General features: G+C 48.8%; 2 protein-coding genes across 6 annotated transcripts in view; one reads left to right on the plus strand and one right to left on the minus strand.

Annotated features, from left to right (window-relative positions):
• Positions 1-26888, plus strand: part of Srrm1 (Serine-arginine repetitive matrix 1) — a 310368-nt gene that overhangs the window by 140837 nt on the left and 142643 nt on the right. The window lies entirely within an intron of this gene.
• LOC144152345 (uncharacterized) lies at positions 14394-16245 on the minus strand. Its single transcript, XM_077683610.1, has 2 exons — positions 14494-16245; positions 14394-14417 (listed from the first exon to the last, which is right to left on the minus strand). The coding sequence occupies exons 1-2, from the start codon at positions 16243-16245 to the stop codon at positions 14394-14396; spliced, it is 1776 nt and encodes a 591-aa protein (XP_077539736.1).

Raw genomic sequence — 26888 nt, forward strand, 5'->3', positions numbered from 1 at the left:
AACATGTTTCCTATCACGTGATCAGTGCCGAGCAGGTTGCGTGTTTCCTCTCACCACAGTCACAGCCGAGTGAGTAAGCCGTTTGACTCTCGGGTACTGACAGACACTGCCATTTGCTGCATCTGTCTTCTGCGTATGGCTAATTCGCAACGGTCACGACACTTTACATGAATGTGAACGGTGCCATTTGAAGTAATGGATGCTCTACTTGATTGCATACAATTTTTGTTCATCAACTTTTCCGTCTTAACTTACACACCTTTGGCTTCTTGTAAGCACCGATGTATGTTTATACACGGGGTACCATAAAAATCAACTAATATATTTGTCTAGGACTGGTTAAAGTACTGCATCAAATTTTTGTCGGTCGTTGGAGGTTTCTTGGACATACGATTAGAACTGTCTCGATGCTGCTGTTCGGTTAAGGTTCTCATAAAGCCAACATATTTTGATATCGCTTCAGGCCGGAACGATAGAATAACACTGTGTTCAAAAGTCACAGTCTTATTATGATTAAGCGCAAACTAAACAGGACGATACATAAGTACACCGCACGAGTGCTACTAACTGAAGATTTATTGAAAATCTCGAAAAACATATAAGTAGTTGAGCCGTGACAGCCGTGACAGCCGTGACATAGACTACGCGCCAAACACACTCACCGTCGTACAGAACACGTGCATTAGCTCTCCCTCGGTATCATTGCTGAACAGGGAAGTTGCTTTGCTTATCTTGACGGCACTTGAGCTTCAGTTTTTTGGTGTAGTTAGTGCGCAGGCGCAACTCTGTTACGTTTTTCCAGATTTCCAATAAATCTTCAGTTGTTCGTAGCGCTCGTGTTGTGTACTTTTCCCTCGTCCCCTTTAGTTTGCGCTGTCTAATCATAAATGAATGTATACCAACTAGCCCAGTTTTTGACCTCATAGCACTTTATTCATAGTCTTATGGGTGAAGATAGCAGTTGTATGCGATCACTTCTCGGTTTAATTGTAATTACATTTATTGTTTGCACCTCATACAGGCACATAAGCCCTAAGTGTGACAAAATGTTCGGTATTTGTTCTGTAAAATTTGCTATGTTTGTCCTTATACTAAATTGAACTGCAGCAAAGCTTCCATTTAGAGCAAAAAGAAAAAAAGAAACGTCGCCGTAAACCCCCTTTAACAATAATCGTAGCCTTTTCCCATGTATCTCAGTTCAAAATTAACCAAAAAAAGTGATGTATATGGCATTCGGAATAGATTTAGTGCATCCTGGCGATTTTCCGAATACGTAGCAGCTCATTCGCACTTGTTCGAGCCAGATTTCTCCGTATCACTCGGGCTCAGTGGGATCAATTAGCTCTCCATTGAATATGTATGAAGCAGCTCATCGAAATGCCACGTGCCGTACTTGTAATGTGATTTCTGACTACGCCGTGTCTCTTGAGTACCGCTCGTCTTGCTGGTCGTTGGCCGTCTCGCAGATTTGCTGCAGCCATAATGCAAAGGAGTCGCTTGGATTCCTACAAGATCGGGAGGGAACGCTTTCCTACTTGAGAACGTGCTTTGTCGTGCGGACGTCACTGGTGTTCATGCTATTAAAAAGGAAAAACGAAGTGACGGTCCGTTTTATTGAGGCGACAGCCCTATACGTCTCATCAAAACCGAAAAGTGGCCGTTGTCCTCAACACCAATGGTACCAAAATGGCCGCCGCTGGGAAAGAATAAAAACTTATTTATCTTCGTGCGGCATTTGAACACAAGCCTCCAGAGAGGATCCGAGCGCACTACCGCTGCGGTAACAATCCTAACATTCCCTCGTAGGAATTTGCAACAGTGAACTTTGTGGGCAAGAGTATATTAGAAAATTTGCGTAACTAAAAGCAAATCGTAACATTTACGTACCTGAAAGGCATTGCAACCCCCTTTGGGAGGAAATGTCTGGAAAAAATTTTGAATTTATACTTCCCATTAGTTTTGCATTTATTTATTTATTTATTTATTTATTTATTTATTTATTTATTTATTTATTTATTTATTTATTTATTTATTTATTTATTTATTTATTTATTTGCAGGGTACTGCCAGCTTCATTTAAGAAGCCCTAGGCAGGAGCGGACAAACATAATGATACAAAAACCGGGAAACAGGAGTAGTTTTAGACAACTGTGGAAAATAACGCGCATAGAACAAACAGAGGAACGCATTTTGTTCGCGTGGCAAAATAAAACAGCAATAAAAATCGGGGAACTTCAAAGACGACAACTTTGTCGTTCGGCATAACATCAATTGAACACGCAGATTACACAGGGAAGCAAACAAGTGGAAAACACAACTGCAAATAATTTAGAATAATTTACATAATACATAATTTACATAATTAAAATAATTTACATGTTACATTCGTTTGAGTAATCTTAAGACGCAAGATGGTAAGTTTGTGTCGTAAAAATATGTATGTATATGTACGTGCGTGCGTAAATATGCATAGATAGTATCCTCCTTCACACAAACATTTCCTCCCAAACGATCCGTGCGAAATGTTTCCGGCATGGCGCTCGAATGCTGCTCAGGAGACTGAAAAGGCCTGTCAACATTTCTTTTAACACGAAAGTGTTTTATGCCCGGGTACACCGACATCTCTCTCTCGTCATATCCGTCATGGAAGTGACGTCGCCAGAAAAAGTGCCATTGACGTTGCGGCGCCCGGATTCGAGCCCATGTCCTCTCGAGCCCTCTCGCCACAACGGGATGTACGTGGCGCTCTACCGACTGCGCTTTATGAGCAGCGACGTGAGCAGCTCTACGAACGCGCCTTATGTCCTTCCTTATGACTCATTCAGATGGTGGTGCCGTCTAGAAGAGGCGAAGCGAAGTAGCGCATCATGACGCTAATGAGAGCCGACAGTTGGCGTCTCGATGCCAGCGTCTTCGTGTACGGGGGACGCGCGTGAATTGAGGCAAGGCTCCGCTGTGCCACTGTTCCCATGACCATTGTGTTTCAAGCTGCTGTTTCTGTGCACGTCGTTTTTGGTTTTGTTGTCCTGAATAAACCGTTTTTTTTTTTTCTTGCGTGTCGACATCACTTCGTCTGGCGGGGTCAGGCTCGCGAACTCTTCGCAGATGAAGGAGGTTCCTTTAACATTTAACTGCTCTTGTGAAGGCCCCTTTCACTTTCATGTTTTACCGATTCCTCTGAAAGAGGGATAACCCACATCTTTTTTCGCAGTTCTACCACCGCTCTGATCGAGCGAAGTAAAAACAACGTGGGCCTGTAACCCGATCTAGCACGTGTACCCAAGCTTTTGAATTTTAAACCAATTTTTATTGCTTTCTTCATAAGCGTAGGGGAATGCAAAGAAAAAGGAACGCGGGTGATACATATTGCCTACTCCAAATAAAGAATAAAAGGCTTACCAAGCTTCATTACGCGTACAGCCTTCCTTTCCCCGGGGCTGCCTCGAACGGAAAGACCCAACGTTAGCAGCGGAGTTGATGGAACGCTGGATGAGCCAAAAAGAGCTATTCAGAATCGCTTTCCGCCTCCAAGACAGCCGAACCCACATTCGATACACATATACATACAGATGTATGCATTTATTCGCACGATAGCCTATAAGCGGTTTGCTTGAGAGCTATATGTGAAAACGGCGGGAGCACGAATGTGGAGCAAGTTTCTTTTCCGGTACTGTGGAAGTACCTTCGATGATCTTCCGAAATGGGGTTTGTCCGGTGATCAACGGCATCGGTATGTTTTCCTGTTCGATTTACATCACACCAGCAGCATTGCTAGCAACCTCTTGTCGCTACGAAGACCTATGAAACATGTTCAGTCAGGGTTTATTTCATTTCGGACCACAGCACTTCTATACTCTGTTCAACTGTTTTGCGTTTGCGAAGATATTCAAAGCGTGTGTTGGTACCCGAAGCAGTGATATCACCTGCAGCGATTGTCTAATGCACTATGTGGAATTATCTAGCGAGGACAAGTTAATGCGGTGTGCCAAAACTTAAAGCGTATTGCTGTTCTTAAGTCGTATTGCTATTTCCATTTCTATCACTGCTGCTGCTCGCATTGACGTTTTGACGTTGAACTTGAGTCTCACTATTCATCGCCTACCCAAGCCCCTTCTCTCTCTCTCTCTCTCTCTCTCTCTCTCTCTCTCTCTCTCTCTCTCTCTCTCTCTCTCTCTCTCTCTCTCTCTCTCTCTCTCTCTCTCTCTCTCTCTCTCTCTCTCTCTCTCTCTCTCTCTCTCTCTTGTGCGTCGGGAAGGGTGCAGGGTGTATAAGCCTAGCAGCTGGAGAGGCCTACGCTGAATTTCGAATTTCTTGGTAAAAGCGACGTCAATAGTGCATAGGCCTTCTCAGGAAAAGAAGCGAGAAACAAATCAGCAACCAATCAAGGCACGAACCTTAAACCAAACTGTCATCGTGTCCTGGGGAAATGCGGCATGTTCTTTCAATACACGTCGCAGGCTGCACACTTACAAAAGCAGTGCCAATCCACTAAATGTATACCCGAGCTCAGCAGAAACCGCCACGCGTCGCTCTCAGGGGTTAACTGTTACGCCGGAGGGAACCGAATGGGACAATAGACAGCCGGTAGAAGGCATCTTTTCCTGTCGACTTTCCGGGTTGAAGTTGGCTCAAAATTTGCATTGTGCTACGAGGCGTGCGGTACAGAAAGCACGCGTTTAGTGTCCCGAGAGCAAAGCTTCAGCAGCCAGTGAAGGCGCTGCCGGATCCGCTCAGTCAAAGAGCGCCCGAAAACAGTGCAGTGAATAGCAACGCTGAACTCATTGTGTATGCAACTATATATAAACGCACGTAAGGGCTCTGTCTGAACGAAAACTGCTGGCACATTGTCGTTTGCACGTCATGGGATCTGGCGGAAGGAAGAGGTGGGAGCAGTGATTACGCCGCCGCAGCGGCTTTCTTCCCAGTCGCAACAATGGGCGCAACTCGGGAAGCCGGTGCTGCCGAGCAGCTTTGTTGCCAGGGCGCTATGATTTGCATCGCCCGCTCTTCCCAAGATTGCTGAAGCGTTCTTTTATGCGCCAAGCGGCAGCGCTCGACGGGATTACAGGCTTCGTGTCACTCGTTGCCGGCTCAGTAGCTTGTTGAACGCAAGACTAAGACAGGGGAAGACAGTCCGTCGTAGTTCGAATTCCCAAAGGTTTTCCAACTTCTTTCTGACGGCTACGAACGGTTTGACGACGACGTTTATAGACTGACGACGTTCTGCAGTTCTTTTTTTTTCCTTGTTTTGTTGATAACAGAACTTCATGAGCGTAACTTTAGGACTTAAAAAATCATAACGATTCGGACTTCACAATTATATGACGAAACCTAATGGGTGCAATTTCTTGATGCACAATAACGGTTTAAAAGAGCCTTGTGAATCTGTGCTGCCACACTTAATATGTATCTAGTTAAATTGCACCCCGTAAGCAAATCCTCTACCTACTAATCGGCCTGGTGGAGTTGGGGCTATGGCGTTAAGATAAAACGCACGAGGTTGCTGGTTTCGATAGCGTGCCGCGAAAGGTGTGCTATTTAACATTAACAAACCTTTGGGCGTCCAGTGGCTTGCTGGGGACAGAGAGATAGAGAGCTGTTTAAAGGGACACTGAAGTGATATGTAAACATTGCGGGATTACTGGCGCAAATTGTAGTCCGGAGTCCCCAGGCCATGTTTCGACCACTCCAGGCGCGTTTACGCGATTTTATTTAGTAGAAAAACTAATTCGAAAATGCTGTCCTCCTCTCTTTACGCTCGCCCATTTTCTGTGGCGTTTTCGTGTGACGTCAGGAGGGGAGGTGCTGGCAATTGGCTGGCTGCGCTACTGCACGGCTCCCCGGCCTTCAGACAGAGTCAGTCGGCCCAGCGTTTCGTCCGCCGGCCGCCGGCGGGTCGTCGCAATCAAGGAGGTTAAAAAAAATTGTTTGGTCGCAATTCGTTCGCTTAGTTGAAACGAAGCCAGGACACGTTTGTGAATGGAAGAATGTGCCTTTCTTTACTTGGTTTGTTTGTACACTGTATCTAGCTCCAAGTCAAGGTCGCTTCACACAGGCGCTGCACAAGCGCACATGCGACGCTTCGCTGACTGGTACGCCAGTAGGAAAATATAAGGCCTCTTGAAGGCGGGAGAAGAGTGAGCGAAGTTAATATAGGTACTAAATAAATAAAATCAACTGATATTTTTACCGTACAGCGTAAAACTAGGGCGCGGGAAGCACTTTTTTGCGCTGGGCGAACAAGAACAGCGGTCAGCAGCACGACTACGCATCTGCGAACGCTTTTCCGTCTACGAAATGCAATTGCTAGACGTGAGCTACTGTGGAAACTCGGGCGACGCTTACTGCACGAGCGCAGTACAACAAATAGTCACCTAAGCTGCTTGAAATGCCAAAACTAAATAAAAGTGTAAACCGGTTGTGCAATATATACCCTCTATTAGGAAGCCCTGCGGATCCGGCTTCGTGGCCGAGTGGGCTGAGGCGTCATATAGTTCACCGCAAATGATTTGCAAGTCACGAGTTCGAATCCCCGCGGGTACGTGCTTTTTTTTTTTTTTTTTTGTAAGTTACTTTTTTGTTTTCCGCCGATGTTTTCTATATTGAGTTCACCTTTTTTTGGGCCGCAACGTTCATGTTTACACGTGGCCTCCGCGATCGGCTGCCGGCGGCGCGCCGTTGCTCCGGCCGTTCCAATCGCCCGGAGAGAGCGTAATTCCGAAGAGGCCGTTTCGCCGTTTTCCGCCGCACCGCGGCGCGCTTAGCCTAAGGTCGCTTTCCGTGGCGCGGGCGGGCGCACAGGAGGAAAACTCGGCCTTCGCAGCCTGTGTGAGACGTATAATCGAAAATTACAACCGCTCATCAATGCAGTAGATAGAAGTAGTTACAGGTGCCATTGATTACTAGCCGTTTAATTTTTGACGTGGACTGGGGCCGCTGTGAAGCGTAAGTGAATTCATCGCACATCAGTAATTTTTATTTTTGTTGTCGCGCATATTTAAAAAGACAAGGTTTTATTTCTGGAAAACTTGTATTTGTTATTTTAGTACGTGAAAGAGCGCGTGATACAAAGGAAGAGCGCAGTGCATTGATTTTTTTTTTGTGAGTACCAACGATATCACTTTTTTTGTTTCCATTCATTCAAGAGAAAAATTGTTAAGTGAAGTGTAATCTTTCACGGCGCATAGGTGTCTTACAAAGCGTTGTTCCGATCCAGTGTTGGGTAAGACAAACTTCCTGCAATGCTTTCGTTGAAGTTGCCTGGCTGGAACTGGGTCAATTTTTTATTTATTATGAGGTTTAACGCGTCGACGCTACATAAGCGATGAGGCGCGCCGTAGTAGAGGGCTCCGGATTAATTGTGACCACCTGGTTATGGGCGTCGGCAGGATTTTACCTTGAGGGGGCAAATCTGCAAGTTTGCGCTGAACATTCAACTGAGTTAGTGGGCCGCTGCAGTTCACCAACTGCATCTTGTGCACTTGTTTTCGCACCTGTAGCCAACTGATCTGCCGTGGGGCTGAATATTGACACATGGTTTACAGAAGACTGTGGCAGATGGCCGCCATCATGGCCCGCACCTTGAAAACTTGCCTCTGTGTTTCCTTCAGGGACTGATGGCAACGAGCAATCAGAATTTGACGAATGGTCTGTGGTGGCACTGTCACAGGCTGAACCAGTCATTTTGGCATGGCAACTTGATAAACTTGATGCCTTTTCTTTGTCTGAAGGGAAGCCATGTACCTTTCACTCGAATTTACGCCTTTTTGGTGGCTTTTGTGGGAGCATGCAGGTTGGGTATCCCGAAAATACGCTCGGAACAGCATCCCGTTTGAGGCGGCGAAGCTTTGTGGACCCCAAAGTGTAGTCTGAATCCGCAAAATGAAGGCTGCAGACGACACTGCTCGATGATTTGTCATTTGGGACAAAATGTTTTCTTGATATCGCCTTCAGCCACGCTTGTCGACGGTCAGCGTTCGCAGGAAATTCATGAAAACTTATTCCAAGCTTTCTTTTCCTGTCCGACTTGCAGAAAGGCACGCTGCAATACATTCTTCTGAAAAAATACAGAAGCAGGGCGGATAGCGGTGTGTAATGCACGCCAGAAAAACTTGTAATTTTCACTCACAGCAAATAATGAGGCAGCGATATTGCGGTAGCTACGTAAGACCACTAAGCACACCTGGAACATCTACGTCATAGTAAACCAAGACTCAAGAAAAAATTGTCGCTTCGTACACGCGGTCGCTTCGTTCATGCGGAAGACAAGCCTAGAGCTCTCGACTATTGCAATCACCTGCCTATAAAAAAACTCGAGCGCTTATCAGTACTACGATGCTCTCTCTCTCTCTCTCTCTCTCTCTCACACATACACGCGCACGCACGCGCACACACACATTCGCACGCGCGCGCGCACGTGCGAACCTACACGCACACACTCATTAACACGCGCCGCCAACCCATCCACATACGCACGCACGCACACGCGCGCACCTTCACACACACCTGAACACGCGCCGCGAACCCACCCACATACGCACGCGCACCCACGCACGTGCGAACCTACGCACACGCCTTAACACGCGCCGCGAACCCACCCACATACGCACGCGCGCGCACGTGCGAACCTACACACACACACATAAACACGCGCCGCGAACCCACCCACATACGCATGCACACACCCGCACGCCACACACGCGCACGAACCCCCACGTACACACACACGTAACATACACGCGTGCGCACGCGACCGCACACGCAAGCACACGCGCCGTGAAACAACACGTGCGCACTGTGGCCAAGTACTTTCGAAACAGCCTGCAAGGCATAAAAAGGTAAATCGCCGTGAAAGCTCGCGAAAAGGCCGTAAAAGTGACAAAAGAATTCAGCACACTGGCATTCAATCTGCACGAAATGCGAAAAGAGTTTGGGCTGCCTCATTCGACTTACACGTAACCAAACCGGCTGCATGCAAAACGAACATGTGCCTTTTAAACAACGTACGTACCTTAACTTTGTACTGCTTGCAGGAACGAGTGAAAACACATCGAGCGCATACTCAAGGTTTGTCTGCAGTGAAAACTCGACAACGAAGACTGACGAACACCTGAAATCGCAGGCAGTGTCGGTCAGATGAGCCTCGCTTCAACCTTAGGCTAACGGCGCCGCATCGCGGCGTGTGTCGGAGTTAGCCAAATTACAAGTTTTTGCTGGGGGACGCGCCGAATGGGACGGCCGGAGCAACGGCGCGCCGCCGGCAGCCGATCGCGGAGGCCACGGTTTACACGAACTAGTTCACAAAACACGCGCAGGCTGGCACTGGCGCGCTAGCGAGTTCTCGTTGGCGTGCTGTTGCCATAAGCACCGACTGCTTGCAGGCAGTGGGCACAGGTCAGAATGAACAGACCCTTGGCCTGGTGCGAACACGCTTTTTACGATACAGGCATGAGGGAGGCAAGCTCCAAATATGGGGGGAAAGCGCATGACATTTGGGCGTCTGCGGGTACGCGGAGGGCGTTCATGCACTGCGTAGGTCTCGGCTAGTGAATGCTACGACTACAAGCCGTCCTGGGAGGCTTATCTTGTGCATTTTACAGCCGCCAACATGGCAGAAGCGCGGTACGATGATTACTGAGATATTGAGAATGCCCATCCAACAACGCCATTGGTTATGTTTTACAGAACCGAAACCGAAACCGAAACTTGTTTGATTGCTAACCTTGGGCATCGTCCAATCACGGCGCCCCTCCTCTCAACGTCACAGCCTTAGTTGGTGCGGCCGCCGCAAACCGCGCATGATAGTTTTTATTCTTTCGCGCTTTGTAAAATAATTACCGATTTGTCAACCGGATAAACGATGAAAAGTGTGCTAATTTGAGCCAGTCTACGCAGTGCAAGCAAAAACGGGAGCTTGACAAATTCACTTCAGTGTCCCTTTAATGGGCTACCCGATCGGCAGTGATTCACTGAGTTGGAAACCGGGCTGGGCTCCGTGATAGCAGCTGTGTCCGCTCAGGGCATGTAATTTAAGCGCCCTTAATCACACGTGTGCATGATGCATGTGTCTTTCTTTACGTGCAGATTATGGGCGGATAAGTGTAATGAGAAGACACAAGGGGAAGAAGTACTGGGGCGGGGGTGAGAGGGAAATCCGCTGTTCGCGTGAGCGCATCCGGTGAGGTTCGCTCGCTATATTTCCAAATGGCTAGACGCGTGCCCGTCGAACGGCTTGATAGATGGGCGGTTATCGGGCTCGTGAAGTATCGGCGCGCTCCTTCTCGACTTCACGCACCACCTCTGGAGAGGCAGCTCCTACTCTCTCGAAACTGGCACATGGGGTGCAAGTTACAGCGATGAGGCTGGTTACTTGAGCACGTACACGCAAGAGAGAGAGAGAAACAACTTTATTGAATCGATCCGGCAGTTCAGGGGGGGAGGGGGTGTGGGAGGGGAGACTCTTGCGTGCCCGCTTGCCCCACGGAGGCGGCGGCCGTGCTGCAAGCCCGAAGGCGAGCACCGGTCGTCTCACGCTCCTAGGGGAACGTGGCACGTGCTGGACCTTGTCTCTGTGGGTAGTCTTGCTGCTTCTTCGTTGTGGTGTTCCATGTCTTCGTCCTAGCCCCGCGTTCACCCTATCCGTTGTCTCGCAAGCGAGACGACGTCCCGGGTTTCTGCCGGTCCAGGAGCTCGAGGACGTGCTGGACGACGGCCCGTTGATTACCGAGTTCTGTGCTGATGAGCTTGCTGCAGATCTCGTCTGGCAACTCGTTGTCTTGGGTGTTGGGTGCAGGGGGCGAGCATTCCCAGAGTATGTGGCTCTGGGTGGCTCGCGCCTTCTTGCACCGTTGGCACGTGTCTGTGTGATATATCTCCGGACAGACGTGTTTCGCCCATACCGGAGTCCATATCGCTCTTGCCTGTAGTTGTCGTAGGGTGGTCGCTTCTTTGCGTGTTAGGTCCCGATGAGGCGGTGGGTATTTGTTACGGTTCGCTCTGTACCATTGCAGAACTTCCCCGTACGTTGTGATGGCATACTCTTCGCTGTTCTCGTTCTCGGCAGCGGCTTCTGTCGGGTTTGCCTCGCGTATTGCGGGGAGCGATGACGGGAGGCCGCGTCTTGTTAGCGCGTGCGCCTCCCTGTCTGCTTCCTCGTTGAGATTCGGGCCAGCCGACTCGTCCAGCTCGCCAGCATGCGCCGGGAACCACTTGATGGTGACGTTGGTTGCCAGTCTTCTGTTCTGTGTGATTGGGGCTAGTGCTCTTGCCGTAGTGGGGTACACGTTATTCTGCGAAAAGTTGGAGACCGCCGTTTTCGAGTCGCTTATTATCGTTCGGCAATCCGGTGCGTGCAGCGCCAGCACGATGGCGTATTCTTCTGCCTGCGCTGGCGTCCTGCACCGTATGCTGCCTGAGGTGACGAGTTCTCCTGTGCTTGCGTTGATGACCACCGCCGCGTAAGCGTTCCGTATATTGTGATATTTGGCCACATCCACATAGTAAGCATGTGGATCGTTGGCGTGGCTTTTGGTTAGAGCCACAGCCCTTGCTGTTCTTCGCTCTTGATCGTTCTGTGGATGCATGTGTCTCGGTACAGGTGGTATCCGGATCTTGCGCAGTACGTCTCGGGGTAGAGCGGCCGCTTCTTTTGGCGAGGTGTGTGGGATTTCCATGCCGATCCGCTTCAGGATGGCTCGCCCCGTTCTGGTTTGAGCCAGGCGTTGATATTGCGCTGTTCGTTGTGCTTCCATGATTTCTTCGAGCGTATTGTGTACGCCCAAAGCGAGCATGTGTTCTGTGCTCGTGTGGTGATATAATCCGAGGGCGCTCTTGTATGCCCTACGGATGGCGGCGTCGATTGTTTTCTTCTCGTCCGCCCGCCAGTTGTGGTATAGGACGCCACGTATGCGACGTGACTGATTGCAAATGACTGTGTTAGTCTCAGCAGGCTGTCCTCCTTCATGCCTTGCTGTCTTGTGGCCACCTTGTTGATGAGCCGAACGGCTCGAAATATCTTTGTTTGTAGTTCGTTTACCAGGGTCTTTTCGTTGCTGCCCTTGTCTCTGAGCCTTAGACCCAAGACTTTGAGTGTTTTGACCTTGGGAATTTCTCCCCCGTCGCCCGTCTTGATTGTGATGTCCACTGGTCTCTCCTTGAAGCGTTTGCCTCGCGGAGTGATTAGCATCAGCTCTGATTTTGCCGGTGAGCACTTTAGCCCCGTGGGCTGTAGGTAATCTTCCACCGCTGACACCGCCTCTTGCAACGCCGCCTCGATCTGTCCGTCGCTGCCTTGCGTTGTCCAAATCGTGATGTCATCTGCGTATATCGTATATTTAACGTTCTGGATGGTGTTTAGCCTGTTGGCAACTCCAATCATCACGAGGTTAAAGAGCAGTGGGGAAATCACCGACCCTTGCGGCGTGCCCGTGCTTCCCAATTGTTTGGGCGGGAGCTGTAGGTCCCCTGCTACTACATGTGCGGTGCGTCCGGTCAAAAAGTCTTTGATGTATGTGAAGGATCTTCTTCCCATGTTGAGGTGTGATACTTGCTTGTGGATGGCCGAATGGTGCACGTTGTCAAACGCGCCCTGTAGGTCCAGCCCCAGTACCGCTGTGTTGTCTTTGGTCTTTCCGTCCATCATTTCGTGTTTTAGCAGTAACATGGCGTCCTGCGTGCAGAGTTTGGCCCGGAAGCCGAGCATGGTGTCCGGGTATATGTTGGTTTCCTCCAGGTATTGCTGCCAGCGGTTCAGCAGGACGTGTTCGAGTAGTTTCCCGGCGCATGACGTGAGGGATATGGGCCTCAAGTTTTCGATGCCCGGTGGCTTGTTTGGCTTTGGTATTAGGACCGTCTTGGCGGTCTTCCATTGCTGTGGTAATTTTCCGTCTTTCCAGCACCGGTTGAAATATTTAGTGAGGGCGGATATTGCCGTATCACTTAAATTTCTCAGTGCCTTGTTGGTGATCTGGTCTATCCCGGGCGCCGACTTGCAATTGATCGATTGGAGCACCGCACGCACTTCCCACTCCTCTATATCTGCGTCTAGGAGTGCGTTGTCCGCGCCGGTGTATACCGGTAACGGATCCACCGGCGTTTCCGGGAGATATTTGTTGTTGAGGCGCTTTTTCACCTCGTCTTCGCCCAGTTCTGTGACCGCCTTGTGCAGGGTTCTGTTGAGTATGTATTGTTGGGTTCCTTTGGTTTGTTGCTCATCCAGCAGGTGCCGTAGTAGTTTCCAGGTCTTGCCCTTGTGTAACTGGCCGTCTGCTTCTTGACATACAGCGTGCCACTGCTGCCGGCACACCACCTTACTGTGTTTTTCGATTTCGATGTTAAGTTGTGCTATTCTTTTCCTTAGTTTCCTGTTGTGGCGTTGTCGTTTCCAGCGATTTTTAAGTGAGTTTCGGGCTTCCATGAGGTGCGCTAGGCGGCTGTCGATTTGCACGCCGTCTGCTTCGGCGTCGACCGTTTGCGTGGCGCTCTGGATCGTGCCGTTGAGCAGGTTCGCCCATGTCTCAATGTCTTCTATGGTTTCCGGGCCGTTGGCTTCTAATTTCTGTCTGTAGTCATGCCAATCCACAATGTGCTGTTGTCTGCTTTCCTTGATGTTGCCTCTGATGGGTATCTCTATCTCGAGGATCTTGTGGTCGCTTCCCAGTGTCTCCTCGGTGTTTCTCCATTTCACCCTTAGTGGCCTCGTGGTTTCGCCCAGAAACGTCAGGTCCGGGTTTGTGTCCCGCTGCGTTGATGTTAGTGCGTTTCTTGTTGTGGTTTCCAGGTCGTTAATCAGCTGGTAGCCCATTTCTGTCATGTCGTCCAACAGGTGCTGTCCCTTCTCGGTGGTTTCGGGGTAACCCCAGAGTCTGTGCTGTGCGTTGAAGTCCCCTGCAATGAAATTGATGTTGTCCCCCGCGATCTGCTTCGTCTTCTGGATGAGTGCCTTAAACTTTTGCTTGTGTTGCCTTGGGTTGCTGTAGAGGTTGACTACCGTGATGCTCGTGCGCCTTTTGCGTTTGCCGGCCACGATTTCAGTTGTCACGTGTTCAATAGCGCTGCGTGGCACGAGATCGTGTTCTATTACTATGAGTCCCTTCTTCACCAGGGTGCAGACTCCCCTCCCCTTTTTAGATCCCGTGTCACGGGCGCTTGGGGGGGATTTCGCAAACGATCTGTACCCTGGTAGCGTCGGTGCTTCGTTGCTAAGCGTTTCTTGTATGATGATGACGTCGGGCGTATTTTCGGCTTGTAGTATGTATTGTTGAAGCTGTGCTTTCTTCTTCTGAAAGCCGTTGGAGTTCCATTGCCATATTATTAATTTCCCGCTGCGCTGTTTTCGTGCTTGGTGGTTACCTTGATCCTTTTTAGCTGTGCTATCCATTATGGTTGGGTTAGGTTCAGCGCTTGTTGTGGTATAATGCCTGCTGCAACGAGTGCTTGGATGATTACGTCTATCTTGCGATCGAGTGCGTCGACTTTCTGCTCGAGTGCTCCGACTGTCTGGTCTAGGCGGTCTATTTTCGTCTCCAGTTGGTCCTGGCGTTCTTCGAGTCTATCCAGCCTCATGTTTACCCGTCTTTCCCGTGCGACTTCGAGCGCCCTCCGTTTTGGTGCTGGTCCGTACGGTCGGTCTGCCTCTCCCGTTTCGGTTTCGGCGTTGTCGTTGTTCTCCGCGCTAGGTTGTGCTTCCATCTCGATGTTATCTTTTTCCTCCTCCGGTGCCGCGGGTTGCGGGGTTGTTTCTTGTAATCTTGGCTGGGGCGAGTGCTCCCTCAGCTTCAACGCTTGATTGTTCTGCGCATCAAGGAATGAGTTCAGCCTTGCAGTTAGCTCGGCTAGGCTCCTCTTCAGCTGCTCATTTTCTTGTCGTAACGCTCTGTTAATTTGGTCTAGCGCTGCATTGGTGTGTACCGTTTCTTGGGTCTTGGCGGCTTTGGCCCAGTTGAGCTGTCGCGCCGGTTGTTGTCTTCCTTGGTTGCAGTACATCTTCTCTTGCGAGGTAATTCCCCGGCTCGTGGAGCGGCCTCTGCTTTTATCGCGTTTCCTCGAACGGCTGCGCCCTCTTCGGGTTCCAGGCGTCTCGCCTTGCTTTTGTTGCTGTTGTTTCCATTGTCCTCGGGAGGGCGAGGGCAATTCTGGGAAATCCACTTGCGATAGTGATGACCTTTCATTGATCTTCTTTGCCCATCTGCGCTGAGTGACGACAAAGGGCACTTTGTATTTGCGTGTGCAGCCTTCCGTCCCCGTGGCGTGAGCTCCGTTGCACAGCTTGCAACGTGGCTTGCATTGCCCGTCGTGGTCGGGTGCCGGGTTCGGTGCGCCGCACGCGAAGCAAATTTTGGTCTCCGGCGTGGGACACACGTCAGCGCGATGTCCGATCCTCCCACATGTTCTGCATACGTCGTAGTGTTGCTTGTAGATTCCGCACGGAACTCTGCACGGGCCGTACTTGACACTCCTCGGAACCTTCGTCCCTTGAAATAAAATGACCACCGATTTTGTATTGCCAATTCTGTGTGCTTCCAGCGCTAATGGGTTGGCCGGGTGCACAATGTCGTTCTGTATGTCTTCGTCCGTGGCGTCCAGCGCTATGCCTCTGATGACTCCCTTTGCCGTACCGTGAGGGGCGGTACGGTAAGCGTATGTTTCGTAGTTCTTGCCCCCGATGTACAGGGAGCGTACGTTTGCATATTTGTTTGCTCGATCTTCATCTGGTGTGCTTACCACGATGATGTTTTGCGTCGGGTTTGTGCAAATGGTGTCCGCCATGGCCACGGTTTTGGCAACGCTCACTGCTGTGATAACTGCCGATAGGACTACGTCAACCTCGAGCCTTGCGAGGCAGAGTCCTCCCCTTGGTCTCATGATGACTTTCCGCTCCTCCTTCGGTAGATTTACCGGTCGGCGCGATGCTTTGGTAACCCTTGCTACGATTCGCTTTGCTTGACTCTCACTGAATTGCGAGGTTGACTTGCTGTTTTGAGTGTCCTTGCTAGCCTGGGGCTGAAGTTGGACTTGACTTACTTGCTTCGTTGCGGTGAATTTCCAACCTGCGGTGTCTCTCGGGTTCAGGTCGCTGCCTTGGACCGCGATAACGGTGCGGCCGGCGTTGTTGAGTACCTCCGTCGTCCTCGACGGCGTGGTGGTGTTGTTGCTCTCGTCGGCGCCAAGTTCCATGTCCTCCATGGCGAGGGCCGCAAAACGGTTGTGGGTGACAGCAGCGTTGGGTTGAGATGATGTCGAGGCCATCTTCAGAGTCGAGGAGCCGAGCGCGGCGAGCGCCGGGGCTACCGGCGTCTCCGGGCGGCCGGCGCAGCTGTGCGCCGCGGCCGAACTCGAGCTAAGCCTAGGCGAGGCCAGTTAGGCTTAGTTCCGCGCTCACCGGTAATCGGCGAAAATTCGGAACTCACTCGGTAAACCGGGCCAAAAATGGTGTCAGTAAAGTCCAGAGATGTTCACGGACACAAAGGAGTTGAAATCCGGTCGCTCAAAGTCAATTAACTCAGCGCAATTAGTGAGATCTGCGGAGCTCATGTGGAGCACGTCTGCTCTCCACGGCGACCGCAGCGCCTTCTGCGTTGTTGCTGAGGGGGGTGAGCAGCCGGCACGCACGTGCAGCAACTATCTCCCTACTACATAGCGTCCGAAATATATCCGGTTATTTGAGACCAAAGGATGCAACCCACACTAATTTCTTGGATGGAATTAAAAAACACCCATCGTTACCAGAAACGGCAGCAATTTTATATTATAAATGATCAGTGGGCGTAATATTCACAATGAATTACCAACTCCAGTGTTATTTCGAGATGACGATTTTCTGGAAAAGCGCGTCATAAAAGATGGAATGATGTGACAGTTTTCTCAACACAGTTAACAAGAAAGAGCCAGGACACTTGTAGCAAGAAGCGTAGTCTGGTGTCTCGAGATGTCGGTGCACGTTAAAGATCCCAAGGTGGTTAAAATTAATCCGGAGCCCTCCACTATGGCGCGCCCTCATAGCCCGTGTGTACCTTCGGCGCGTAAAAGCCCTCCACGAACAAGAAGAAGTGTACTCTGGAAGGCCGCGGCACTACTGAAGGCGTCGATATCATCTCCACCAGAACCGAGGATTAGTTCGCACTCTCTAATTTACCATCCTCACGCGAGGTGTGCAAGTAGCACAGGCAGACCCTCAGGCACATGTCACTGCGAATCCTCTGTGTCCGTCTTTGCCCAAAACGCGCCGATCCCCACCTGTGCCGCTCACCCGACGTAAGTAACAGGAGCGCAAAGCGCAGTTTTGGGGCTAACGATCCTTTGTGTCCATTACTTCAGAATGCGGTTGTAAGCGTCTCCTCACACGAAACGCAGTACACGCAATGACTAAGCGCCCTACCATCTCCACTACTGTCGACGTTTTCCGGAAGCTTGCTTTTAGAGCATATTGGTCACCTTAGTTTGGAAGGAAGGAAGAAGAAAGGACGGAAAGGCCGGGAGGTTAACCAGGTGTAGAGCCCGGTTTGCTACCCTGCACTGGGGGAATGGGGTTCAGGGCATAACAGAGAAGGGGGGAGAAGAGCAAGAGATAGGAGTGGGAAGGCGCGCACTCTAGTCCCGTTTCGGGCACTACAGTCTTTCATGAAAATTCGTTTCGCTCAGAAAACGTAGAAGGGGTTTCGCCGCCTTCTGTGAAATCGATGGTGAAGACCGAAGACCTAGGATAGACTCCACTGTAAGTGGTCGATTGTCCAATCGGCTGAGCGCGGTGGCAAGCACGTTTCTCTCCGACGAGCATTCAGGGCTGCGACACAGCACATGCTCTATAGTCTCTTCCGCCCCACAGGCGTCACAGTGGGCGCTGCTTGCCATCCCTATGAGGAAGGAGTAGACTTTCGCGAAGGCCACTCCCAGCCACAGTCTACAAAATAATGTTGGCTGGGGTCGATACCGCCCATACGGAAGACGGCGCTGAAAAAGAGGATCTTGAATATACAGACGGGGATTCGCAAAGTCCGATGCTTTCCATTGCAGCATGGTAATCCCGAATGCGAAGGAGCGAAGCGTCCTCGCGGCATCGGTCCTTGAAAGCGGAAGCAGTATGGTGCAGTAGCTCTTGTGGCCTATACGGGCGCAGCTTCATCCGCCAATACGTTACCGATGACTCTGCAGTGACCTGGAAGCCACTGGAATACTGTCATGGCCGGCTGAGATGGCTTGGTGCAATTTTTCTCTAATCTCCATTACCAGTACGTTGGCTCTTGATCACGTTATCGGAGCTACTCCTAAAAAAAACTCGGCTGTCTTCTCTGTTTCCAAGGCTACCTTACAGAGCTTACGCACAGCCCTGCGCTACGACCTTAGTCTGGGGTGACCAATGTCTTGGTTTGAACGGGACTACTTCAGTATACAGTGTCTCGTATGCAGCACCATCATTTCGTGTTGAGAGTTCGGACTCCTGTGCTGAGTGCAGGTGACGAAACAAAGAATTTCGTGTCACCATATTTCAGTTTCAGCCCATTTGCGACTAAAGGAGGTTGATAACAATTCGCAGAAAAATGTACTTTTTAGCTGATTCTTTTGGGGTGACCCTCCTTTTGTTTCGCAGCTGGGCACATTATTGTTTTTAATACTTCCATCACTTACAAATTACTTTACCGACAGATACGTATCTGACAAAAAGATGGAGTTCAATTGCTTTGGAAAGTGAACAAACGCATCTATCGCTTTCTTCACAGATGCGAGTCGGGTTGATTCTCTTAACAGGGGAAAACATTGTAATTTTAATTAATAATAATTTCTTTTGGTTGTATGGCGTATGGAGGGGTGGCGAAAAAGGAGAAGGGCTGCAAAGTTACATTCTGATGTTGTGTTCATAGCAACGAGATTATGAATACAACTTCGTGCGTGTAGTCATCCGTGAGGTATACTGACAAAAACCCTTGTTCTGTCTGCGTGGTGCGCCAGGAATAGAATAACGGTACCGCTTCGATGCGGGACATTGGCTGCTCCTCATGATGTGTGAGGTCTAAGATACATGCGTAACGAATACCTTTTTTTTATTTAGCTGTTAGAATTCAAACGGTTACCATATAAATAGTTGGAGCACAGTTCACCATCATGCTATATATACTAGGTATGACTCACCACGTCTTTTACCAACGTTGCTGTCCCCTGATATGGTGTGCTTTGCATGCTAGAATACGGTTCCTGGCTACTACGACCCATTCTGGCCCGAGTATACAGAAGCAAGTTGTTAGCTGTAGAAGATAAATAGTAAAATTTCATTCGTTTTCATTTTCATTCGTTGTATTTTTTTTTCACCGAAACGATCTTTATTCTGATTTCTTCCGTTCGAATTCAATCAAGCTATCGTTTTTCCTCTTTCCTCGTAAGTTGTACCATTTTTATACTGTAAAACGTAGTGAGCCTGTAATTGGCCCAGGGAACGTAATTAAGTGACAGAGGTGTGGAAGTACTCAAAACACAGCGAAGAAGTGCTCTGCGCATAAAAAATAGCAATAATTTGATACACGAGTTGGAAGAAAAGAATTGCGCTATTTGCCCCACCATTAGGGGAAAGTAATCCGAACAGAAATTGTATTACGCGTGTATTGGCTGTGATAACGTCATTATAAAGTATGGCTACGCTTTTATTCCTAATCTTATAACCCCTGTCCATCCCTATTAGACCCTGTACACATTCCCATCAAGCCGTACTACACCACACCATGCCACCCCCAACCCCCCTTGCCTTTTCGGTTTGCTTAATAGCTGAAGTTCATCATAAGCGAAGTTTATCATACTTGTCTTGCTATTAGGGGGCTTATATTTCATTAAAAAAATTCAGAAGCTACGTAATCTCCCCCCCCCTCCACCCCCGCCCCCAGTCCATGCTCGGACTACTTCTCAACCTCGCGCTATGCCGGGAGAGAACATAAGCCATAATAAATTTGCGGAACGCGGGACCACTTCGAAGAGGGATGAATGCAGTGAAGTGCAAATGCAGTGCCGTGGGTGATCGGCGTACTCTCTCCACAGTGGTTCGCGCGGAGCAGAATCCATCTCCACTCCTCCACAGGTTGGGAGAAGGATGGTAGCGCGAGGAGCTGCTTTGAACAATATTCAATGAAGGCCGGTGGGGAAGCTTCTGCTATTACTACGCATTACTTCTCGCAGCGGTTTTGGGGACTCAAGGAGAGTACGGCGCATAACTTATTCCGTGTTAAAAGGGAGAAACGAACACAATGTCTGTCACGCTTCCACTGCGACTTTTTCTCGTGACGTCAATAAGGATTAAGGCCTCCGCAAACACGAGCCGTCACCTCGCTCCACAAACAGTGGCGGGCGGATGGGGTAATTAGCTGAAGCTGCTCCCCTAACGAGAACCCCGAAAAGCGCGGGCATTTAATCTCTGCGCACACAAGCCGGCGCGCGCTCGACTTTGTTTCCACACGCTTCGTCCGCGCAAAGAAGCCAAGACGGAAACGGTCGTCTCTCCCAGGTCACAGTGATACGCGTTACGAATTGCGTGTCTGCGAAGCAGCGCCCCCGTGTGTGGTGCCCGCTCCAAAGTTGATTGGGTGGCCGGTTCGCGCGAAAGGCGCCCGCACTCGCGGTTCCCAGGGAACTCTCCACTGCGTTCTCTGCCTCTATAAATCAGGAGCGCGCGAGCAGCGCAGAGCAACAGCCGCCGCGGAGCTCATTTATTTTTACCGCTGTGTGTATTTACGACGCTCCGGCGCGACTGGCGTGAGGAATTGTCCGGATCAATCATCATCCGAGGGGCCCCCTGGACGCGTCATTAGCTTCGTCTTGATTAGGGTTGCCCCGGATTCGCTGCTTCTTACTCTCTCTCCGTTCCCTCTTTCTCTTCGTCTCCCTTTCGCTGCCTTCGTGCAGTTGCTACTTGCTAGGAAGCGCGAGCGGTTATGCCGGGTTGTGCATGCAGATGAGACGACGACGTTTGCGGGTCGCATGTATTTTTCATGAGGCCGAGCGTCGGAAGAAGTAGAGGGACGACGCGACGAAGGGCCGCTGTCACACGAGTGGCGTTTCTGTCTCCGCTAAGTCCACACTGCTCTTAACGGAGAGAAAACAGAGCTCGCGTCGGGGCTGAACTGTCTGAGACGCGGAGAAGAGATTAGAACGATTTTGTCGATGCTTCGCTGTGTGCGCGTCATAAATCTTGCACGAGTTGTCGTCTATAGCACACTTTTCGTAGAATATCAAATCCCAGATTTGCGGCCATGTAAGATATCGTTGGAACAGTTTGCAATTTACCGGCGCCACATGAAAACCGAACAAGTCACCAATGTGCCGGTTAAGTTCACAATTTCTCTCACGTTAACTCATGTGCGTACAGGTATAGTTTTTTCTCCTGATGGTCAGCGCAAAAAAAAAAAAAAAAAAAAAGTGAAAAGAAGAGTGGGAACGACGCGAGAACTGTGTCTCTCCAATTCGCCCAATTCGCGGCCTTATATTTTTTTTCTGATGCAGCCCGGCTACAGCGCGCTTGAATATATCTGACTGATTATTCACAGCGCTTGTTGCCAGAATATCCACAAATGTTGCCAGATGGTACATGATTCGAACCATAAAGTGGCATCTTCAGATAAGTTTTGTTCCAAATAAATGCGTTAAGCCTCCGGAATCTTTCCTTACATGCATGAAACATCCATGGAATCCTACCCATAAACATCTTTGCTGTAAAGAAATTGCGTAATTGCGGAAACCTGCTGCCTGCGTACGCCCTGAGAAAACTACCAAGGTTCGGGAATAATACATTCCGGGACTGACGATTAAGAAAACCAGCTCTCATCCCGCGGACCCCGCGAAGGGCACGCGGTGCTGTCTAGAGGGCACACATTCGTAGCAGGCCCCCAGGGCACAGTGAAACCGGCGACGACGAACGGCTCCCGCTCTACGCCATGCCAGGAGCAGTGTACCCCATTACCTATACTGGTGCCGCCGTAAAACGTAGGTTTGGTGTTTCCCTTAGGACTACGCCGACATCACGGCATGCGGCAATTTCTACGTTCCGACCAAGCGATGCACCGAGCGAGCAATCAAGAGGGTAAGCGAAGGCGCATGTGCCTTTGCATACCGCCGTATGCAAGGAAACGCACCACCAAATGATCATCGTCGGACGGGCAGTTAAGCGCGACGATGTAGGCTGAGGAGTCATTATGTCACCTGAGCAAGGCGGAACGTGCGCAGGTGCCAGGCACACGCGACGACGTCTAAATTAGTGTCCTTTTACCCCCACACCGACTCAAACGGCTTGCTAAGCTGCACATTCCTAATAAAGCAAAACTGTTTTAGAGCAAAGCTTTACTTCTTTCGTCCTGCGGTCTCGTGGAGGATGCTCAAGTTAACCTTTTGACCGGAGACACACCCCAGCGACGCACCCTTCGAAGCGCATCGCGTGATTCGCCGGGTCCGCTGTCGGCGCTGCGCACAAGGCCCCATTTTAAGTCGTTCTGCTCATATCGTGGCCGCTCCCTTCCCGGCGGCCACGGTGTGAGGCCGCTCAGCTGATCGACAGCCGACCAAACCCGCAGCCTCCGACGCATGCGCCGCTGGAGCGTCTCGGGCGATGTGACTCATCTGGCTCCGCGTTCCCCGTGAAACAGGAACGCCGCGTTCACCGAGAATGAAAGCGAGGCCGGGCCTCCTTCTGTGAGCGTTGCACGGGACTGAACGGTTTTGAGCCGTGGTCGCCAATACAGCTGCATCAAAGGTTAACCGAGGGAAATCAAAAATTAACCAGACTAAGCCTTAAGCTTTTGCTTTGCATATCCAAGGTTAGCTGAGCTAACCGCTTCTATTTTTTCCACTGAATACTTTGGAAACGAGCTTATGAATTGATATGCCGCCTCTTGATACCCCGCCACTCGCAATGCACATCCAACGCTCAAAGTGTGGCGCACAAATTCAAATAGAATAGAATAGAATCGCGTGTTTCGCATCACAGGGGGCATGGTGCTGGAGGACTGCGGAAAAAAGCTGAGGAAGATCAGCTTGACGGAGGCGCAGGCCTCCACGTCGGTAGGTGCACAGCGCACTGAAAACATGTGCAAGCAACTCTTATACTATAACGTATACACTTATCTACACTGCTGTTATTCTCGTTTCTAAAGGGCGCGATTCCGACGAGGACAAGTTGTCAATGTTTACAGCTTAGTTTTATTCTCTAGCTGCTCGAATTGGTCAGCTCCCGAGCAGGTGTTTTCTGACCGCACGTGTTCTCCTCTCGCGCTGTATGTACACCATTCGGCCACCTGTTCGCCTCCGGCGCTTCGTATTTTGATTTAGAATGGCGTATATCGCCCGTTGGAAAGTTATTGCCCACCAGTGTAGAGTGGTCTGACAGCCCAAGTAGGGCCTGCAAACGGACAAGTTGTGTTTAATAGGGTACATGAAACTTTGATTGAGGCTTTTGCCTCCCCTTCTCTCACCTTCCAATAACCCCCCCCCCCCCTTCCCCCCAGGGCCTCAGGCCTATTTCCAAATAAAGTCGTTCATTCATTCATCTCCCAGCAGCGCATTTGTGTTTAGAAGTAAAGCCGACTTTAGGAGATCGCTGTAAGGCTGGTATTTGTAAGCTGGCCTTCTCACATTGTTGTTGCTCGGTCATGGTGGATTTACTTTCACTGTCGGGCAATATGTTTTAAGTGCAAGCTAATTCTCAGCAGGAACGCTGTGTCGCCTTCCATACGCAAGCATTGTATAACGCGTGGACAACTGACGAAACTGAAACGAAATATTCTTCATAGGGCCTTGTCTTTGTTCTTGCGATATTATAAAACATCCCTCCTGCCTAATAAGTACGAGAAGGGCAGAGAAGTGACGCAGTCATATGCCGAAGAAAGCTTGAGCAACTTTATATTCTCATTAGACTTCATAGAGTTTTTGTTTACTTTCAATCGCCTTCAAATTTTTTTTCTGCTAATAACCAAACGGCGTCGTGTCTAAAAGCTTTGCCAGCAAATGAGTAGGAAACGAGGCAATAAAGACTATATGCTGTACAAAAACTAACGCAAGCCTAACAACAAAAAATTAGGAAAAGCCTCGAGCTCACTTGAAAACTTGTCAGCGCAAATAAGCCTTAAAGGCCAAATTGGCACTTTTCTATTACCTCCAGATGTGTGTTTAGTTTCGGAACAAATGCAAAGATTCTTTTGTTAGGTCAGGCCCCCGAAATAGAAGAACTTACTTAATGCAATGTTGGTACGAAGCCTCGCATGCTAAATCGACTAGCAATTTAGTCATTGTGCAAGGCAAACAAATGCTGGCAAGTCTAAAACACGCATACATGGTTTTATAAAGCTCAGCAATGCCAGCGGTAATCGTAATACCTCAAATTAGCACAAAAATATTTTAGGCGTACTAGCAATAATTTAAGCGCTTAAAAAGACCCAGAAGTTCGGTTAGAATGATTTCCATACTACATCTATCAGCTGTTTGTGATGCATAATAAACCTTTGTATCCCAAAACCTATTATAACTCGTAAAATTCTAAACAAAGAACTGGAAATTTGCGGTTGTATTTTTAAGCAACTGATTCCTCAATAAATATTATCCAGAAAATGGCACCCGCTTGTCAACTCCCGGTCACCCGCTTTTATAAATTTTTAGGGGGAATCAGCCTATCTGGCAATAACAGCTTAGATTTAGGGGCTGCTCACTTCATATGCAACCATCGGCGTTCGAGAAATGATTTTCAATATTCCAAAAAGGTGAGGCTAGGAACATTTTATCCGAGAAAATAATACCCTCGTACAGTGGGCTTGAGTGATACAGCAAAAAAAAAAAAAAAGGAGAGAAAAGATTAGTAGCTTCCTTAGAGAACCGAGCGTTACTTCTGGAATGCCGTGAAATGCACTGTCATGAATATACTCGCAGAAAACTCTTGATACATTGTGTAAACGACATTGTCTCATATACAACGTCAAAGAACGAACACAGAATCGAAGCTCCAAATTAATGGGCACGTTTATTTATTTATTTATTTATTTATTTATTTATTTATTTATTTATTTATTTATTTATTTATTTATTTATTTATTTATTTATTTATTTATTTATTTATTTATTTATTTATTTATTTATTTATTTATTTATTTATTTATTTATTTATTTATTTATTTATTTATTTATTTATTACCCTCAGAACCAAATGGCATTACAGAGGGGAGTGATTTTCATTGAAGACACATGGTACATAGTGAACAGAAAAAAACGGAATACAGCATTAACATGATTACATGCGAAAACGTCAGCGTACAAAGATGAAAAATACATTAAATGGATCCTGAGTATACAGTTCTACCTAGTGTTTCCCGAAAAAGGCGGTTGTCGTTAATAAGCAGAATTTCAGTGGGAAGGTGATTCCATTCACGGGAAGAACGAGGCAAGAACTACTGCGCAGCTGTATTAGTATGAGTAATAATGCCAACTTTGTAACGATTATCGAGGCGATAGGAAAAGTACTGGGGCTTTGGAATAAGGTCGCCGTGCAGGATATAATGGGGACACAATTTATCAAAAGTTTCCAGGCGGGACGCTTTTTTCGAGACGACATGGTAGGCAGTGATAGGTTACTCTTCATTCCAGATATGCTGGCAGTGCGACTAGAGAGGTCTGAGAATCAGTAACCAATGCGAAGTGCATTGTCTGCAATACAGGCAACCAAAAATGGGAAGGCTTCAAGCTGAATGCCCCCGCAGTCAAGGGGATAGCGCATTTGAGATGATTCCGCTCGATGGCCGACAAAAATGATACGTGGAAAAAGAAGACCACATCAAAATGAGCAGGGGGGAAGAACTGGAAGGAGGTTTTAAGGAGGATTCTGTGGCTGGAGGATTCTTTTTATTTTTGGGAGGGGGGGAACATGGAAAAAGAATTGGAATTGGCTGGAGGACACCAATCAAGCTACGATTCCAAACAATTCTTTGCACAACCGAAACCATTCTCCTGAGGAAGAATAAAAGCCAAGTAACAAGAACAGTGGGAGTTAGGGTGTTGAAGTAGACACAAGAAAGGCGAAAAGTAAAATCGGATTAGAAGAGAATCCATCCGAGGAACAATGCATGCCATACACAGCAAACTTAAATTACAAGATGGGAAATCAATATTGTTTTGCATCATGTTGAGCACTCGGAGCTACTCTCACTGATCAAAATGACATTTCTGACTCAAGTAGCGAAAAGTAGGGACGGGAGTCGATAAACAAACGCGTACATATCAATACAGGACGACGACAACGCCAAAACTCTCAAGGTCGACTTGGTCTTCGACAGAACAGGAACGCGAGCATTCATCCGAAAAAGTGACCCCTCAAAAAAAAAAAAGTAAGATAGAGCTACATGCCGAAAAAAATGCTCCCGACTATGCACTTCACTCAACTGTCGGGGGTCCTAACGGGCTCATATAACATATGAACCAATTTGTGGTCTATTCACGACTATAATCCCCACTCCGCGCCCTGAAGTCAACGCCGCAGTATGCCTCCTGACCACAATGAAGATTTCACAAAACAGAAAGCGGTGACTTCGGTGCCTTCAACATGAATTGGAACATTAAATATATGCATGATTTTGCACCTCCATGTCAATATTCATAAAGGTCTATTTCCTCACTACGCTTTGCTTTCTGTGCCATAGTTTAATTTAAAATCTGCACGTTATAGTCGCTCGTGTTCAATATCAAGCGAAGTTATCACACAAAGATCACTCCCCTGTGGCTCAGTGGATAAGGCGTTGCGCGCTTCTGTGCACAAGGACCCGGGCACGATTCCCAGCCGTGGCGGCCGCTTTGGTGATGGAAGCAGAAAACAAAAACGTCAGTGTGTCAAGATTTCGGCGCATGCTGCCGATCCTAAGATGGTGGAAATTATTCCGGAGACTTCC

The sequence above is a fragment of the Haemaphysalis longicornis genome, unplaced genomic scaffold (genome assembly GCF_048455015.1).
Source record: "Haemaphysalis longicornis isolate Haplotype H1 unplaced genomic scaffold, Haemaphysalis longicornis Haplotype H1 scaffold_9, whole genome shotgun sequence".
Classification (NCBI taxonomy): Eukaryota; Metazoa; Arthropoda; class Arachnida; order Ixodida; family Ixodidae; genus Haemaphysalis; species Haemaphysalis longicornis.